Genomic DNA, 15,663 nt, shown 5'->3' on the forward strand with positions numbered 1-15,663 from the left:
TGTAGTGTATGTGTGTGTATTTAGTTCTATATAATTTTATTACATGTGTAGGTTCATGTGTTCACCATAGTTAAGATACAGAACAGTTCCATCACCACAAGAATCCCTTGTGTTGTTCTTTTATAACCACACACCCCTCCCTACCTCCCCCTCCATGTCCCTAAACTTTGGCAACCACTAATTTCTTCTTCATTTCTAAAATTTATTATTTAGAAAATGATATATAAATGAAATCATACAGCATGTAACCTTTTAGAATTTTTATTTTCACTCACCATAATTCCTCAGAGATTCATCTAGGTTTTGTGTATCAGTAGTTCATCCTTTTTTTATTGCTGAGTAGTGTTTCATGGTATGGATAACCATGGTATGGATATTGTCTCTTTAATTACATTTTCTAGTTTACTGTTGATGTATAGAAATTCAGCTGACATTGATATTAATCTCATATCCCACCACCTCGTTGGACTCCCCTTTTATTTCTAATACTTTATAGTCTTTTTTTATATAAACCATATCATCTATAAATAATATTTCTCTCCTCCTTTTTAATCCTTTTTGCCTCTGGTACTGCTCTCTCTCTTTTATTCTCTTGGTTTTGGACCAACTGGGACATCCAAAGCTGTTGGATAGAAGTGGTGATAGTAGCCACCACATTCATCTCACTATTGACTTTAAAAGTAATGCTTCCAGTATTTCCCCATTTAAGATGATGTATGTCTTATAACATCATTAAATGTGTATTTTGTTTTACATAGCCAATCTTTTATAACTAATTTTCATGATATGACGTATGTATAGTTTCAAAAGTATTAGTAGGGTAGTAAAATACCAATTTTGAATTGCCTGAAATACAAGTAGGTGTATGTGATCACTTGATGATAATACTTTTTAAAATCTTTTTTTGTGTGTTATTATAAATTCACTTAGAGTTCAAGTCTAAGTTAAACTAATACATATAAAACAATGAATGTTAAGCATTTGAAAAATAACTTTTAGACTACTACAGCCACTTAAAATACATATACATATGTATATTTTACGTATTCTGTAGTATGGATATACTATGGTTTGTTGAGTCATCCATCCATCGAAGGACATCTGCATTTTTCCAGCTTTTGTTACAAATAAAGCTGATATGAACATTCATATACAGGTTTCTTTGTGAACATAAGTGTTTATTTCTCTGGAATAAACTCCCAAGAGTGCAGTTTCTGGATTATATGGTAATTGCATATTTGTGTGCCTTTTTTTTTAATTTGTAGGAGTTTTTTATATATTCTTGGCATTAATCCTTTTTTCACTTGTATGTGATCTTTTTCTACTCATAGATCAAAAAGATATTCACCTATATTTTTTACTAATTTTTACTAGTATTTTGATATTTTGTTTTTGAAATTTATTTTTGATCTATCTGGAATTGATTCTGTTTTATACCAAGGGACCTTACATGCATGGGAATGTTTTTGGCCGTCTTTTCCATTGAGCAATATGTCTCTTAAACTAATACCACGTTTACTACATTGTCTTAATTACTATAACAGTTTAAGTCCTCATATCTAGTAGGACAAATATTTTCTTTCTGCTCTTCTTCAGAAGCATCCTGGCTATTCTTGGCTTTTTATTTTTCCATATACATTTTAGAATCACCTTTTTAAAAACTTAACAAAAAAACAAATGTTAAGCATTTGAAAATGACTTGCTAAGCTACTACAACCACTTAAAATATCTCTACAATAAGTATTAAAAGGAGTTTTAAAGCTCTTAAAATTTGAGGTTTAGTTTCTATGTAGCATTATTAAGTTATATTAAATTATGTTTTATAAAATCAGTCATTATTCACATTACAGAATAACAAGATAGGTTCACCATAAGATTCCTTTAATAAGAAGATTCATTAATACATGTAAATTTGGTAAAATGATTTGATTTACTAACATACGTATAGATGTAGCTTATTTATAGTTCTCTGTACTTTTCTCCCTCCTTATCCTTCTCCCCTCTTTTTCTCTCTTTTAAGTTTTATCTTAGGATTCTAGTAACCATAGATTTGCTTTAAAAAATCTTTTTTATTGCTTCATCTGGGTATTACTATTATTCTGAAAATTACAGAGTTTTAGAACTGGAAGGATCTGTATCCTTTACTCTAGACCTTTGTTTTACAGATGAAATAATTGAATTACTAAAAGGTGGTGAACTTGCCCAATGTAACATTGCTCCAGTGAATAAGCTAGTACTATAGGTATTTGCAGTTCTCTCTGTACCATAAAATAGTGATGTCACTTTGCGGGGGGGTGGAAGATAGATTCAGTTTGACATCATCTTAATAAAAGTTGTTAGTTTTAATATATCATCATACTTAAACTATTTTATTCTAACAGGCAAGGTCTTAGACCTATTCCTGAAGCAGAAATTGGATTGGCAGTTATTTTCATTACTACAGAGAATTACTGTGATCCTCAGGGCCAGCCCAGTACAGGTAATTAAAATACTATTTTATTGATTCTTTAGCAACTTTATTTTATAAATTGCTGATTGGCTGTATCTCCATTATTTTTTTAAATATTTATTTATTTATTTGGCTGCATCGGGTCTTAGTTGTGGCACGCAGGATCTTTGTTGCAGCACGCGGGCTTCTCTCTAGTTGTAACGTATGGGCTCTAGAGCGCACGGGCTTTGTTGCCGCGCAGCATGTGGGATCTTAGTTCCCCAACCAGGTATCGAACCCACGTCCCCTGCATTGGAAGGCAGATTCTTAACTACTGGACCACGAAGGAAGTCCCTGTATGTATGTACTATACTTGCCACAGGTGACCATCTTCACCGTCTTTTAAAAGCCATATGTTTATCTGTTCATTTATTCATTCGATAAGTATTTGTGGCTGCCAAGTACTAGGCACAGTTGTAAGTACTGAAGATACAGTGGTGAATAAAGTAAACAAGATACTTGTTACTGTGAACTTTATATTCTAAAAGTCAGGATTCAGACAGTTAACAAGCAAACAAACACATCTGATAAGTTCTGTTAAGGACAAGTACAAAGAGAAAGCTAAAACAAGATGATGTGATAGTGACTGGGAGTATTTTAGATTGGTAGTCAGGGACAGTCTCACTTAAGATGTCATATTTGAGCCTCACACATCCTGAATGATGAGAAAAGGCAGCCATGGGAGGATATGGATAGCAGAATTCCAGGTAGAAGGAACAGATCACAATCGTGTCTGCGTGGAGAATGGATTCCAGGGGTCCAAAATGGAAGTGGGGATATGAGTAGAAGCTTTTGTGGAGGTCCAGGTGAGAGAGAGCCTGGTGCCTTGGACCATGGTGGTAGTAGTAGAGATGCAGAAAAGCAAATAAATTCAGGCCAAATTTTGGAACTAGACCCAGCACATCTTGCCCGTGGAGGATTTAGAAACAACTCCTAATCTTTTGGCATGAGTAGCTGGTTGGGTGGTGATGCCATTTTACAGAGATGAAGAATACATATTATAATTATCTCAGTGTTGACTATCACAAAAGCCAGTTTACTCAGGGCAGCTATTACCCCTTGGTTTGTTTTTTGTTTTTTGTTTTTTTGGTACACGGGCCTCTCTCATTGCGGATTACAGGCTCCGGACGCGCAGGCTCAGCGGCCATGGCTCACGGGCCCAGCCGCTCCACGGCATGTGGGATCTTCCCAGATCGGGGCACGAACCTATGTCCCCGGCATCAGCAGGCGGACTCTCAACCACTGCGCCACCAGGGAAGCCCTACCCCTTGGTTTTTTAAAACTCATTCCCCTACTTTTCTTGATAAGGTGATGTTGCCATCAAGAAGATGGTTCATTTATTCTTTTCTTCTCGCTTCTTTACCTTAGATATTTTTACGTTTATTCTTCCTCATAACTTTTCTTTGTCTAGTTATGTGTGCATCCATTTGGTATTTCTTTATACATTTATTTGCCTCCTAAGTTCTTTTTATAGCTATTTGTCAGCAGTTATTGGACTTTGGCTAAAAGACAAGTAAGGGCAGCACTATGTAATAATACACTCCAGGGGATATCATTTACATTGTAGCCCACTGAATGGCACCTATAGAATTGGACAGTGTACCTCCTGATTAGTAATAATAGCTGCTGTCTCTTGAGTCTGCAGAGACTGAAGTATGTGCTTTACACAAGGCATTACAATTTAATCTGCAAAACAATCCTTTTAAGATAGATGACATTGTTTGCATTTTATAGATGAGGGAACTGATGTACAGAGAGGTTAAGAAATTAGCCAGAGGTCACATAGCAAATAATTTGATTCAAACTGACTCTTGAAGTCAAAGCTTTTATGATGTTATTACACTGCTATTATGATTGATGGTGTAGGGGTTACTGAGAGCAGATATAAAAGGATAAACAGACTAGTACTTGGATTTTATGATTTGGTTAAGAATGTTTATTCGCCTGATATCTGTACCCTTTCCCATGAGTACACTAGATATGTTTCTGTCTATATGTGGGTAACCTTCAAATACAGTTTTAAGAACTTGTGAAGTTTCCATAATAATTGTGATATGGTGAATGTTTCCTCAAAATTCAGGACTAACATTCTTAGAATTTATCCTTAGAGTCAGAAGTCAAGACCAGCTCTTCAACCTCTCTTAGAGAGAAAACTACTTTGATGTGGATACCAAAATGAGCCATATTCTTATAGAAGCTGTCCATTAGAAAGCTCCACAGCCCTTTAGAAATAGCATGTACTGTAAATACTATTTTGTTGATTGTGCATTTCTGTTCTGTTACAGAAAAAAATAAAATGCTATGTGTAATTTCAGACTTTAACAACACAACAAAAAATATGTAAAAATAAACAATCATTGGGTCTATGTGAGTATCTCCTCTTGTCCCAGGTCCCTGTTTGGAACAACTGTCCTCTGTTCTCTTTTAGAAAACTAATCTCAACTAGCTATATGCTTCAGAAACATTTTTTTAAAATTCAAATTCACATTCTCTGTATTCCAGGATATTCTGGGATGCAGCCAAGGCATCAGATTTTTTTGGTTTCTTTTGCTTGATTTTAACCTCCTGTTTGTCATATAAACTCCAAGAAACTAGGGAAGGACTGAACTAGAGAGGAACCTTCTTTTATATAAATGGAGGAGGCACTCAGACTATAAATTTAAGTCATTTTTTTACTCATACAAGACTTGAAATTGTTCCTCTGTAGCTTCTGCTCAAGAGGTCTGCTACCATCGCTTCCCACAGCCACTGCCCTATTTAACCCTCCATGTCTTTATTTCCTGAGGGCTGTTCTAACCGCCCTCAGTAAGGTCCTGCCTCCATATTCATCTCTACAGTTAATATTTCACTTTGCCACTAGAATCACCTTCCCTTCTCCTAAAAACTTTTACTAGTTCTTATTATCTATAGAATAAATCCCTGAGCCCTTTGTCTAGACTTTCGAGCCTTCAACAGTTTAGCTGTAGCCTATCTCTTCCCATCCTCATCTTTTTTTAATATACTTCCCTACAGAATACATACGCCATATTTTTTTATGTGCCATACTCCTTGACCTTGCTCATCATGGTCCTTGTTCCTAGAATGCTAGCACTGCTCTTCAAAATCTGACTCCTTCCACAAATGCTCACCTCTTTCGTGAAGTTTTTCTAGGTTTTTTCCTCTCCCATAACTCTTCTCCAAGTCAGGTTAATTAATTTGGTTTTTTATACCCCAGTAACTTTTTTTTTTGCATTCCAGTTAGAACTTTTTCCTACTTTGAAGCATAGCCAGTTGTTTCCATGCGTCTTTCAGCCACTAGACTGATTATAAACCCTTACTAATTTTGGTTTCTCTGACATCACCAAGCCCAATACTTGTTTATAGTTGGTATAAATATTTGCTTAATTGAACTAAGTTATTGGTACACAAGATTATCTTTGCTAGGGTGGAGCAACAAAATTTTATCATCCACTGTTAGAAATGTATTTATGGCCAGAAGGTCCTTAAAGATCATCTAATCTTTCTATTAAAAGGTAAGAGACCTCAAGGCTGAGAAAAGTTAAGGTCCCATAAATAAAAGAGCCAAGACAATCCTAAAATTGGGGTTTTGTGACTGCTAGACCAGCATCTTTTCTATTGTGTTATTTCATATGGGAACAAGGTCATAAGGAATTGATAAAAAATCTACATTATAATTAGTAGTATTATTTCTTGCACATATTCATAGGTAGGTCTGTGTGGGTTCCAAGTCGTAGACATCAGACTTACAAACAATTTTAGAACACGGCTAGTTTTGGGGAGAACAGAGTGAATGCATGTCTTCTTTCCTCCCTTTTTCTCCTTTGTTTCCTCCTTTCCTTCCATATTCATTCATTTATCTTTCAACAAGTATTTATTGAACCTTGTTATATGCCTTTAATTACTCTAAACACTTGGAATAAAGAGGTGAGCAGAGTAGAGCAAATCCCTACCCTCCTGGTATTTTAGCAAGGAGAATATTATAAATAATCTTATTGGCAGACATTAGTTATTCTGGGTCATTAGATTCAGCTTATGAATATTTCTTTTAATGGTTATATACACATTTATAATTATTATTTTTTGCAAACTGTGCAAGCTAAGAAGAATTTTAGGGATATGTATGTATAAGGAAATGCCAGTGAGCTAAGGTGGTCATATAAGGAGAGTGGCAGAAGTAAGTTAAATACCTGAATTTGGAATCAGTTATAAACATTTTATTAAACACATCCTGTGTCAGGAGCTAACAGAGTGGTAATTTAGCTTTGATACTTAATAAATGTCAACTTAAAATTTTTTTTTCAGTTAATTTAATTCTGTTAACTTATTTATATCCATTATATACCAAACATTGCTCAGAGATGAGATACAGAAATGAGCAAGACTCAGTCCCTGTTCTCAAGGAGGTTCCAAGTCTAATAAGAGAAAGTAACAAGTAAACAAGTACGGTATACAGTGATGATAACAGCTAACACTTCATAGTCCTTACTATGTTCCAAGCATTTTTCTAAGTGCTGTCCATATATTAGTTCACTTTGCCCTTAAAACAATATGTGAGGAAGAAACAGCATGTAATTATCCTCATTTCATAGATGAGGAAACTAAGGCATAGAGAGGTTAAGTAATACAGGTCACACAGCTAGTGTTAAAAAGTTAGTAAGAGTGTGTTAACAGTTAGTAGAGTGATGTAAAGGGTGGTATGGGATTTAAAATGAGGGGCATCTAATTCAATGTGGGAGGTTCAAGAGAAGTATTCCAGAAGAGTGGCACTTGAATTAAATTGCTATTTTGGTATATAAAATGATGAAGTAATCATTATGGTTTTCTGGAGTAGCCAAAAAATTTATGTCTAAAACTGTTCATCTCTTCTTTTCAAATAGTATATTCCTTCTAAAAATTAAATTCACATTGATTTTGATTTGTGTAGACAGTAGATACACTTTCTGTGGGGGAGAAATTTTAATTTTTGGTCTCCTGACTAAAGCATAATTTGAATTAGAATTTAAGTTGAGTTTGTTTTTATTTAAGTTGATAATAGTTTAACCTGAAGGATTTGATGTGTCTTTAAAATGATTTATTTCAGATAAGCCCATCACAGATGCCAGCAGGCTGCTGCTCATAGGCTGTTTTGTTAAGTATTTGACTGGAGACAACTGTGTGCTATAGTTAATTCTCTCAACATGGCACAGTCCTAACAATTCTAAGTGACCAAATGTCTATCTTGTGTCTAGCAGTTGTGATTCTTTCTTTCACTTCTGTGATTTACAGGATTGAAGACAACAACTCCAGGTCCAAGCCTTTCCCAAGTCTTACCAGCCAATGAAAACTTAATGCCAGGTGCCCCAGTGAATACTACAACATACGTAGCTGATACACAATCAGAGCAAGGAAATAAATGGTAAAGCTTCATTGTTAACGAACTATTGTTATTATTCTATCAATAAATTAATAGTATATTCAAGAAGTAAAGTCAATGCCTGTATCAAGTCATCTCTTGGGAGATAAAGAATTGGGAGTGTGGGATGCCAGGGAAAATAATATTTTGGGACAGGGTTTAGCAGACTTTATAAAGCACTTTATAAAGACTTCCCTGGTGGCGCAGTGGTTAAGAATCTGCCTGCCAATGCAGGGGACATGGGTTCGATCCCTGGTCCGGGAAGATCCCACATGCCGCAGAGCAACTAAACCCGGGTGCCGCAACTACTGGGCCTGCGCTCTAGAGCCTGCAAGCCACAACTACTGAGGCCATGTGCCACAACTACTGAAGCCCGCACACCTAGTGCCCATGCTCTGAAACGAGAAGCCACCGCAGTGAGAAGCCTGCACACTGCAAGAAGAGTAGCCCCTGCTCACTGCAACTAAAGAAAGCCCATGTGCAGCAACGAAGACCCAACACAGCCAAAAATAAATATAAAAATTAAAATGAAGCACTAGAGAGTAAATATTTTTGGCTCTGTGGGTCACTGATCTCTGTCACAGCTACTCAACTCTGCCATTGTAGGATTAAAGCAGCCATAGACAACGTGTAAATGAATGAGTGTGGCTGTGTTCCAATAAAACTTAATTTACAAAAACAAGTGGCAGGCCAGATGTGTCCTGCAAGCTGTAGTTTGCCAACTCCTGAAAATGATAAAGTTTTTTTTTTAATTCCGTGTAAATGTATATGGAAGACTACAAAGAATTATACTGTTTTATTTGTGACTGGTGAAATAAGTTTGAGATCAATTTGTTTCTATTATATGATGTTGCCTGTATGTGAACATTACACAGTTTTAGAGGTACTTTATATGTGTGTACCTGGCTATCTAAATAATCAATATTTGTTCATAAAGGTAGTTTTTTTAGTGGTTCTCTATTTTTTTAAATTAATTTATTTATTTGTTTATTTTTGGCTGCACTGGGTCTTTGCTTCTGCGCGCGGGCCCCCTCCAGTTGTGGCGAGCGGGGGCTACCCTTCGCCGCGGTGCACGGGCCTCTCACTGCGGTGGCCTCTCCTGTTGAGGAGCACAGGCTCCAGGCGCACGGGCCTCAGTAGTTGTGGCACGCGGGCTCAGTAGCCGTGGCTCGCGGGCTCTAGAGCGCAAGCTCAGTAGTTGTGGCACACGGGCTCAGTTGCTCCGCGGCATGTGGGATCTTCCCGGACCAGGGATCAAACCCGTGTCCCCTGCATTGGCAGGCGGATTCCCAACCACTGAGCCACCAGGGACGCCCAGTGGTTCTCTATTTGAAGAGGGTTTTTTAAAATAGTTTTTTGGAATTTTTTTTTTTTTCCGGAGAGCAAGGGTAGCTCATATGTATCCTATGGCATTTTTCACTTAAGACAGTGTATTTTAAATACTCCATAATGAATTATTCGTATTGGAAGATACTTCTGATTGCACTATATTAGACCATACTTAAATTTTCACTATACCTATGTTTTATATTGAGATCAAAACTTTTAAAAGAGAAACTACAAATTTTTTTAAAACAGAACTTTTAATATAACTTTTAAAAGAGAAACTTAATTTTTTAGAAGTCAGTTGAATGACAAGTTTGGGGTTTTTGGTGAAGTAAGAATAGCAAAAGTAGTATATATTCAACCATACATTGTAGAACTGTGTGTTTGTGTGTGTGTGTTTAAATATTTTTCTGATGATCTAGAGTTCTACTCTAGAGTTATGTTCTAGAGACTGCCATCTGGTTGGAATATAACCGTATCAGTTCATCAAAAGTGATCTAAATACCCCATTATATTTGAAATTGGAATGATAGCTTATTCTTTTTATAAATTTCCAGATTTTATTAATTTTTTTACATGGAAATAATTTTACAATTTTAAACAAAGCAAACATCACTTCAGTATATGACCTGGTATAATTTATAATAGGATACTAGGTTGTTATTCCATGTGTGTTTGGCAGTTTTTTATAGAGCATTCCTGACAGTATGTGCTATAGGGGATGAAGAAGAGAAAGGTATCTTGTCTTCAGGGAGCTTTGATGACAAAGGAGCTACTGTCTTGGGATAGTAAAATATATTCACTAAACTACTGTCTCAAGATAACTATGTTCTAAAGCTGTATTACGTTAGTACTACTTAAAGGACTTTGTTTCTGGATAAAAATTGCTGTAAGTGTGATTGTTTACCTTGCATTCCTTTCTTTTGCTGCAGTATGAATTTGAGTGAAAGGCCAAAAGAAATCAAAATCTTCGGAATGGAACAAAAGTTCAGAATACCTTCACAAGAAACATCCACTGTGAAGGAACCCCACAAAGTAAACTCTAGTAATAATAATATAGTATCAAATACTCTTGTTAGTATGAAAATCCCAAAATGTCAGCTTTCACCAACTAAATTCCCAGGTGTAAATAAAAGTGGAGATTGGGCTTCTCAGCATCAGCAAACCAACTCCATCAAAAACTACTTTCAGCCATCTACCAAAAAAAGGTATAATTTTTAATAATACTGCTCTGTGTGTCTAAAAATATTAATATTTGTTATACGATTGTAGAATGGTACTGAGTCCATGTTCTGCTTAAGTATGCTTCTGTGGAAAGCTGTGGCCCTTTGAGCTTATTCCCTCTCAGAAATGTCCAAGTCTCCTTCTTCACTAAGGTCATTAGATACATTTTCCCTCAATTTTTTCCTTCTGTTGTTTCATTTGCTCTACTTCTGTTGAAGAAGAGGTTTCCCACACCTCAGTTTTTTTGACCTACCTATTTCCCTTGGTCATGTCTCTCATTTCCTCTAGGACCATGCTTCATCAATTATTCTTAATTTCTAGCATGTTTAATATCTTCTTCTAGGTCCTTTTCGTCTGTGTTCAAAGACTCTATCTCATTTTTAGTTTTTAGAACCTTCCCTTGACTTGATTTGTTCCTCTAGCTACTGCCCTTTATCTTTTACAATCACTGTTAAACTTCTCATAAAGAGGAGATTATTGTTATTGTTCCCATTTCTATGTGAAATATTTCTTAACTCGCAATATTTCATCTTGACATGACATCCTTGAAAGTAATCATTGACACAAGTTGCCACCTCTTGTGGCCTTTTGGTAACACTTAACTCTTGAACTTTTGTTCTCCTTCTGGTCTCTTCTTGGCTTTTGTGGTAGTGTCCTATCCTGGGGTTTTTTTGCCTCTCTGACTTTCTCCTTTGCTCCCTTTGAGGACTTCTTTTCGTCCTGCTATGTATATTGTACTTCAGGTTACAGATGATCAGTATATTTGGTCCTGACTTATTCTTTAAGCATCATTTCTACTTTCCCACAGAAATCTCCTGCTTTTTCCCCTAATCATAGGCCTAAAACTTTCTCCCCTATCACTGCCTTGTATATATATTTTTGTTTGTAATTTACTTTGTCAAAATCTTTGACTGTTTCTCCTCTGCCTCCCCAAACCAGTATTGCTGATTCTTATTTTCCTTGTCTTATAAATTCCTCTGTTTCCATCTGTTTGTGTTGCTAGCTCTCTGGTTCAAACGCTGATCATGTAAATTATTACAAAAAACTTCTTGATTGGTTTATTTAGGACCCTGACATTAGATTAGTATTATTAAAATATCACTCTAACTGTTCCAGTTCAACATGAATCCAGTAAACTAGAGAGCAGAGACCCAAGTTTTTGTGGGCCTCAGTACAGTTTAAGTGAGTCAGGTATTCAGTACTCATTGAATGAATGATACAGTATTGTATAGAATACCCTTAGTCATATATTCACATATTACTTGCAGTATATAGTTTATACTGTATTCTGGATTTAGCCACTTTAACTTACTATCTTGAATCTAGCTCTCATTAACCCATCAGGATTTAGTCCCAGGGTAATTTTTCCATGTCCACAGGTTCCCTACATTATAAAATAAGCTGTTGTTTTCTGACAAGTCTTTTTTTTTTTTTTTTTTTTTTTACGGTACGCAGGCCTCTCACTGTTGTGGCCTCCCCCGTTGCCGAGCACAGGCTCTGGACACGCAGGCTTAGCGGCCATGGCTCACTGGCCCAGCCGCTCCGCGGCATGTGGGATCTTCCTGGACCGGGGCACGAACCCGTGTCCCCTGCATCAGCAGGTGGACTCTCAACCACTGTGCCACCAGGGAAGCCCCAAGTCTTTTATATTTTATATTTTTCTACCTTTTCCTCCACACTGATTCATCAACTACTGCAACTTCCAGAAAAGAAGATAGACATTTCCCTATTTTTTAAGCCATGGAATTGACCAGTCCTATCAAAACAGTAGGGTGTGTATGAATTATGTACTGTTTTCAGATGTGTTTTTTTATTTCTGGTGAGATTGTTAATCAGTAAAACCAAGAATATTGTTAATTAAATGAAGAAGGGGCTGAATACTGCCAAACTAAAAAAATTACTTAGCTGTGTTCATTTCCTGTTTTTGTTTTCTTCTCTCCTTTTTTGAACCTAAGGGAAAGGGATGAAGAAAATCAAGAAATGTCTTTATCTAAATCAGCAAGAATAGAAATGTCTTGTTCTCTTTTAGAACAAACACAGCCTACTACATCCTCAGTATGGAACAATAAGGAGCAGCAGAATGAGCCTGTGGAAAGAAACCCAGATAACTCGTATGCAGATATAGATTTAAAATCCACTGTGAAAAATTCTGCCAATAAATCTCTCTCTACAGAAAAACTAAGATCAGAAAAAAGAAAAGAAATTGATGATTTAGCCATAGAAAATGAAGTATTGGAACAGTTATTGAAGAACGCAAAACCAGAGTTAGAAATTGAAGTGAAAGTTCAAAAACAAGAGGAAGATGTCAATATTAGAAAAAGGCCAAGATTGGATATAGAAACAAATGGCCCTTGTAATGATGAAGCAATACCAGAAAGTAACAAAATCTCTGTAAGTAACATTTTTTAATAAGAAGTATTGCAAATAGGAACTTAGAATGTTAAAAAGTACTTGAGGTATTTGTATTGACAGTATGAGCAGTCATGATGTTTATTTGGGGGAAAAAATTAGTATCTTCTACACCTAGTATTAAGTATAAGAATTTGTTGGTTGATAGGGTGAATGTTAAAAATACAATGATTCCTTGACTATATATAATAAATGACAAGAAATAAAACTTATTCATGATTTTTTTTTTAAAGAATCAATTTTATTTATTTATTTTTGGTTGCACTGTGTCTTCGTTGCTGCACGGGAGCTTTCTCTAGTTGCAGCGAGCAGGGGCTACTCTTCGTTGTGGTTGTGGTGCACGGGGGCTACTCTTCATTGCAGTGCGTGGGCTTCTCCGGTGACTTCTCTTGTTGCAGAGCACGGGCTCTAGGTGGGTGGACTTCTGTAGTTGTGGCATGCAGGCTCAGTAGTTGTGGCTCGTGGGCTCTAGAGCGCAGGCTTAGTAGTTGTGGTGCACGGGCTTAGTTGCTCCGTGGCATGTGAGACCTTCCTGGAGCAGGGCTCGAACCCGTGTCCCCTGCATTGGCAGACGGATTCTTAACCACTGCGCCACCAGGGAAGTCCCCATGATTGTTTTAATAGATTTCCAGGCTGTACTATTTTATTATATCAGACATTTGGCCATGATGGTAAGTATAGGAGGAACTTTAATAGAGTAAACAGGCACAGAGAGATGAAGAAAGTTAGTAAAAACAAAGTATCTGCTAAATGAATTTTTAGGATAGAACATGTATAACATCACTCGGGATTTTTAATTTTCATTTTTATCTTTAATGTTCTGTCCTCTTTTCATGAATTTGGTATATTTGTCTTACCCACTTTGGTCTAAGAAAACTCTTTATTTTGTATTTTATGCATCATTAAGTTGCCTACTGTTGGTAGACTGGTTACCTCATTAGGTGAGAGCACAGGTACAATGATTTGATAAGCATTTGTTGAGAACCTAGTGTGTATCAAGCACGATATAAATCTATAACTACTATTGAAAAATCAAAATATATGTCCTGTTTAGCCTATATACTGGCATCTTCATATGAGGTAGAAAATCCTCAATGTTTGTTATTCCTTATGAGTGAATACTTAATGCCATTTTGTGGACCAGCTGCATCAGAATCACCTATTGAGCTTTTTAAAAATAGGGATTCCCAGACCAAAGCCCCAGAGATCCTGATTCAGCACATCCAGTTTTCTTCCCAGAATAAGTTCCCTCGCTGTATTAGTTAAGAATTCCTTTTGCTGTCTTTAAAAAATTCTAAAATCAGTGGCTTGAATAAGATAGGGCCAAGATTTACATGCTGTATAATGATATCAGGGAATATAATTATTTTATTTTGCTCTACGATTCTGCAGCATAATTTCCTTTGTCCTTATTTTACTATTTTAGAATTCATGACATTCTGAATAAAAATATGGTACAACATAAATATGTTGTAGCAGACGTTTGGAGAGTGAATAGCAACTCAGTTGTGACACACTTCTGGATATACTAAAGTTAAATCACTGTATTTTAGCACTGTACTTTTTTAGTAAGAACATTGTTAACAAAAGTAATTTTGCTTTCAATGTAAGATAATTTTTTAAAACTTTTTATTTTGAAATAATTGCTGATTCACATGCAGTTGTAAGAAATTATATAGAAAGATTCCATATACCTTTCACCCTGTTTCCCCTACTAGTAACATCTTGCAGAACTTAAGTATAATATCAAAACCAGGAAATTGATATTGATATAATTCATCAACCTTACTCAGACAGTGTGAAATTATTTTTAATTCTTTCATTTTTACTGTTTTAAGAATTTGTTGTCTGAAGGTCCTTGTGGATACTCGTGAATTGATAGAATTACACTTAAATTTTCTAGCTACAGAAGTGATGATCAGAAAAAATATTTTTTAATCCTTTCATTTAAAAAACTTTTTGCACTTTTAAGAAGGCAAAAATGTCATACTTCTCTGGCATTGGATTCCTTAGCTGTATATCAGAAGGGCATTTTCTAAAATATATTGATGATAGAACTACCATTTTTCTGTTTTGGGATTAAATATGGATTCTAGCATGTCTGTAAGATTTACTATAAGCTGAAATAGAGGGCTATTGGCTAGATAACCCTGCTAGGCATTTATCCTTGTGTAAATGACAACTGTGTCGGGGTCTTGGCCTTACTTTCAATTTCCCAGTCTCCATAAAATGCAAACATGTCTCCATATCCTTGTTAACATTCCTCCTCTTAACAGCAACCTCTGTCTACAGAATATCTCTTCTTCACCTCTTTCCATCCTTCTATTCTAAATTAAGGTTTCCTCTTCTCTTACCATATAGCATCTTTGAAAGCCTCACAATTATACCTACCACCTCCTGGATACCATCATGCTATTTATAGCAGCCTGCAGTGAAGTAGTACTATACACATTGAACAGATGTGGAAACTGCAGTGGGAGTTAAGTAACTTGCCAAAGTGACTTAGCTAGGTTTTGACAACTGAGACAAAAATGCAAGGTCCACTCTGTTCTTTTGGCTGTTTCTTTTGTCAGGTTTCTCAGAATGTCATTCATTCACTTATTTATTCTAGGCATTGGGCATGCTAACATGAAAGGCAGTCTGAGAGAATAAGTTTGATAGGCCTTTAGGAGGTAGAATCTCTAAGACTTGGTGATTGACTCAATATGATAAATGAGGAGAGAGGAAAGAGTGTAAAAGTCCCAAGCTTGCAGTCGAAGGGTCTGGGTAGGCTGTAGTATGATTCTCAGAGATAGGAAATAAAAACTTGCTCAAGAGGTTAAGC

At 36.1% G+C, this 15,663-nt stretch overlaps 1 protein-coding gene across 2 annotated transcripts in view; it reads left to right on the plus strand.

Moving 5' to 3' along the window:
• Positions 1–15,663, plus strand: part of NBN (nibrin) — a 45,269-nt gene that overhangs the window by 18,561 nt on the left and 11,045 nt on the right. For both annotated transcript variants that reach the window (XM_082674828.1, XM_082674827.1), the window contains 4 exons: positions 2,382–2,479; positions 7,754–7,883; positions 10,139–10,414; positions 12,386–12,821. In XM_082674828.1, the coding sequence (XP_082530954.1) occupies positions 2,382–2,479; positions 7,754–7,883; positions 10,139–10,414; positions 12,386–12,821 (940 nt within the window). The remainder of the gene's footprint in view (positions 1–2,381; positions 2,480–7,753; positions 7,884–10,138; positions 10,415–12,385; positions 12,822–15,663) is intronic.

This window comes from Grampus griseus, assembly GCF_964374135.1.
Source record: "Grampus griseus genome assembly, chromosome: 17".
Lineage (NCBI taxonomy): Eukaryota > Metazoa > Chordata > Mammalia > Artiodactyla > Delphinidae > Grampus > Grampus griseus.